The following is a 4,153-nucleotide window of genomic DNA, read 5'->3' as shown; positions in this document are numbered from 1 at the left end:
CGGCGCAGCGTGTCGGAGCTCAGCCTGCAGGGCCGGCGCAGGCGGCAGCAGGAGCGCAGGCAGCAGGCGCTGAGCATGGCTCCAGGGGCAGCGGATGCCCAGATAGTACCTACCGACCCCAGCGACTTCGACCAGCTGACCCAGTGCCTCATCCAGGCCCCCAGCAACCGGCCCTACTTCCTGCTGCTCCAGGGCTACCAGGACGCCCAGGTGAGCTCAGCCTCGCTCCCCCAGAGAGCCCTGTGCCCCACCCTTAGGTTGAAGGGCCACAGAACTACAACCCCCAGAATGTGGGGGTTGTACTGGAAGGTGTGGTCCCAGCAAGGTAGGAGATATTTTTTAAAAATATATATGTTACTGATTTTTTACAGAGAGGAAGGGAGAGGGAGAGAGAATTAGGAACGTCGATGAGAGAGAAACATCCATCAGCTGCCTCCTGCACACTCCTGTGTCCGCAACCAAGGTACATGCCCTTGACCGGTATCGAACCTGGGACCCTTGAGTCCGCAGGCCGATGCTCTATCCACTGAGCCAAACCGGTTAGGGCAGTGGTTCTCAACCTTCCTAACGCCGTGACCCTTTAATACAGTTCCTCATGTTGTGGTGACCCCCAATTTCATTGTTACAAATTGAACATAATGAAAGCATAGCGATTCATCACAAAAACAATAGGTCATTATATATGTGTTTTCCGATGGTCTTAGGCGACCCCTGTGAAAGGATCGTTCGACCCCGAAAGGGGTCGCGACCCACAGGTTGAGAACCTCTGGGTTAGGACAGGGTAGGAGATATTGTCGGAGAGGATAGTAGGAGTGGAGGAGGATAGATGGCTGAGAAAGATTCCGGGATGAGTAGGGAATAGTTCCCTTCATTCAAAGCTGGGGAAGGCACTGTAGTTCCCAAGAGAGAATGGAATAGCCTGTTGTAGAAAGATCTCCATAAAAGTGCCCTGAGGGGCAGTAATGGAAGAGTCTGTCTTCTGGGTGAGCCTCTATTCCCAGTAGAGGAGTGGACGAATCCCTTTTTAAAAGGTGGCTTACACTGGAACGATTGGACCATGGTTGATGGGGGCAGGTGGTTCTGATCTTTCTATTTGACATCTTTGGGTGGCAGTCGACTTGTTGGAGTGTTAAGGAGCAGAGAGGGAGAAAGGACTGGCAGTTGGGAGTCGGTGGGAAGTTATTTCATCCACAGAACTGTAATGTATTAGTGGAAATACTCATATTTTTGTGTGCTGATTAGGAGAATCATCCTTATAGTGGTGTCTGCTTTGGGGCAGCCAAGCTCAACAGGTACGGTTGGGATCAATAGGAGGTGGTGAGCTAATGGAACAGTCCTATTTCTACTATCAGAGAGAGATCCAATGGGCTCATGGCTTAGCTGTGAATGTGGGTGAGAGTTTAAGACTATTCAGAGAAGAGTTTGCACAGAACAGAAGTCATTCCTTTGTTGACCAACAGGATGGAGCAAGTTCATGGTAGGAAAGGGTTGCATCTATTACAACAGCTCATTCCTCAGAAAAGATTGGGGGAAAAAAGGGTCTATATTGGGAATGTGGTCAAATTGGCGGGATCTATTTGGGGAGCATGGGACGGTCTTTTATGGGAAGAGGGGGAGACATGGGAAACATCCATTCTTTTGGGTGAAGTTCATGAGAAATTCCTTTGTGAGAAAGAGGCTTGATTAGAAGTGTCCATTCCTTGGGGAAAGGAGTAAGAGGTGAGCCTACTATAGAAAGGAATTTATTTGCACGCCTCTATTCTTGGGTGACCATAATCTGAGAGTTCACTGTGTCTGCTGTGCAAGCATCCCTTCTTGGTTTAAGGAACAGGAGAGCCCATTTTAGAAAGGAGGTTCATATACATATGTATGTATATATATATTAAATATATTTTGATTTCAGAGAGGGAGATAGAAACCTTAATGATGAGAGAGAATCATTGATTGGCTGCCTCCTGTATGCCCCCTACTGAGGATTGAGCCTGCAACCCAGGCATGTGCCCTTGACCGGAATCGAACCTGGGACCCTTCAGTCCGCAAGCCGACACTCTATCCACTGAGACAAATGAGCTAGGGCCATATATTTTGGGTCATTCCATTCCTTTGACAGGGCTGGAAAATGGGAGCGTCTACCTTCAGAAAGAGGGCAGGTTGAAAAGGCCCATTTTCCCAGAGGCAGATGAGCAAATCCACTGTAGGAAGGGGTCTCTTTGGAAAAGTCCACCCGTTGGGTAAGGGTAATGGGAGAGCTCAGTGTGGGAAGAGGATGTATGAATATCAGAATGACTGTTCTCTCAGATGTGAATGGAGAACAGAAGGGTCTAATGTAAGAGGCGGATCGGACGGAGCGCTTCCGTTTTCCTGGGATGGAGATGGGAGAGTCATTTTTAGGAAAGGGTCTTCTGCAATGCACCTCTTCCTTTGGTGGGTGCAATGGGGCCCTCCATTAAAAGGAGGTCCTTGAAAACATCTATTAATAAGGTGGGGTGCCCTAAGCGGTTTGGCTCAGTGGATAGAGCGTCAGCCTGTGGACTCAAGGGTCCCAGGTTCGATTTCAGTCAAGGGCATGTACCTTGGTTGCGGGCACATCCCCAGTAGGGAGTGTGCAGGAGGCAGCTGATCGATGTTTCTCTCTCATCGATGTTTCTAACTCTCTATCCCTCTCCCTTCCTCTCTGTAAAAAAAAATCAATAAAATATATTTTAAAAAAAGAATAGTTCTTACAAAAATTCTTAAATTCTCTAAAAAAAAAAAAAAAATAAGGTGGGGTTACTAGAAGTGCCACTATACGGAGATGTCCTTTTTGGGGGATGGGAATATTGAGAGCGCCCATCGATGGGAGAGCATCTTTGGGAACATCCATCATGAGAGAGGGGGGACCGGTAATAGGTGAGTTCATTGTAGGATTATGTCTCCTCGGAAGCGAGTCCATCATAGGCCGGGAAAAAATGAGAGTCCAGTGTAGAAAGGGGGTCTCCTTGGAAGTGAACATTCATGGGGTGGAGATAATGAAGAAATCTTTGCTCAAAGGGGGAGTCTCTTTAAAGGTACCCACTCCTTGCTTTGGGAATATTGAAAGAAACTGTATTTAGAAGGGGAAGTGTCTTAGGAAGCCTCCATCATGGGGGTGGAATGATGGGTAAGTGGGGCAAGGGGCAGGGAAATGGGAATGTTCCTTGGAGAAAGGTTACCTTGGAAAGGTCCATTCTTTGGGGGGGGGTGATGGAATAGTCCATTGTAGCAATGGGGGCACACTGTCCTTGGAAGTACCCCTTCTTTGGGTGGGATATTATGGGAGAGTCCACTGTAGCGATTGCTTTGAAAGAGTCCATTCAGGGGAGGTGAGAGGATGGGAGCATCTACTGGAGAAAGATCTGGGAATCATCCACTTTTTTTTGAGGGAGGGGAATGGTAGAACGCATGTCAAGAAGGGGGTTCCTGGCCCGACTGTGTGGCTCAGTGGTTGAGTGTCGACCTATGAACTGGAAGGTCACGGTTAGATTCCCGGTCAGGGCACATGCCCTGGTTTTTGTGCTCCATCCCCAGTGTGGGGTGTGCAGGAGGCAGCCAGTCAATGATTCTCTCTCATCATTGATGTTTCTATCTCTCTCTGCCTCTCCCTTCCTCTCTGTAATCAATTAAAAAAAAAAAAAGACTTGGAAGAATCGGGTGTTCAGGCTGGATGTTAGGGGACAGCCCAGCACTCCTGGGGGTGATTGGCGAGTCCTTTGGGATCCGGGGAGACCTCCTTGGAAGTGTTCATGTGAGGGCGGAGTTGATGGGAGAGTAGACTGTCATTGTCTTAAAGAGGTCTCTTTATTTTTAAAAGATATTCTGTTATTGATTTCAGAGAGGAAGGGAGAGTGAGAGATAGAAACATCAATGATGAGAATCATTGATCAGCTGCCTCCTGCAACGCCCCCGACTGGGGATCAAGCCCCAAACCTGGGTGTGTGACTGGAATCGAACCAGTGACCTCCTGATTCATAGGCCAACGCGCAACGCTGAGCCGCGCAGGCCGGCCGGGCAGGAGGTCTCTTTGGAAACGTCCATCCCCCGGGGACCGCTCCCTGAGCGCATCTTCACTTTCCCTGCAGGACTTCGTGGTCTATGTGATGACGCGGGTGCAGCACGTCTTCGGCCGGGGCGGGAA

The 4,153-nt window shown here is 49.1% G+C and overlaps 1 protein-coding gene across 1 annotated transcript in view; it reads left to right on the top strand.

The window, feature by feature from the left end:
• RASIP1 (Ras interacting protein 1) overlaps positions 1-4,153 on the top strand; it is a 14,444-nt gene that overhangs the window by 4,126 nt on the left and 6,165 nt on the right. The window contains exons 5-6 of the mRNA XM_006769987.2: positions 1-210; positions 4,098-4,146. Coding sequence (XP_006770050.1) covers positions 1-210; positions 4,098-4,146 — 259 coding nt within the window. The remainder of the gene's footprint in view (positions 211-4,097; positions 4,147-4,153) is intronic.

This window comes from Myotis davidii, unplaced genomic scaffold (genome assembly GCF_000327345.1).
Source record: "Myotis davidii unplaced genomic scaffold, ASM32734v1 scaffold464, whole genome shotgun sequence".
Taxonomy (NCBI): domain Eukaryota; kingdom Metazoa; phylum Chordata; class Mammalia; order Chiroptera; family Vespertilionidae; genus Myotis; species Myotis davidii.
Note: the sequence above shows the minus strand (reverse complement) of the source record. Positions and strands in the feature narration are given on the sequence as shown.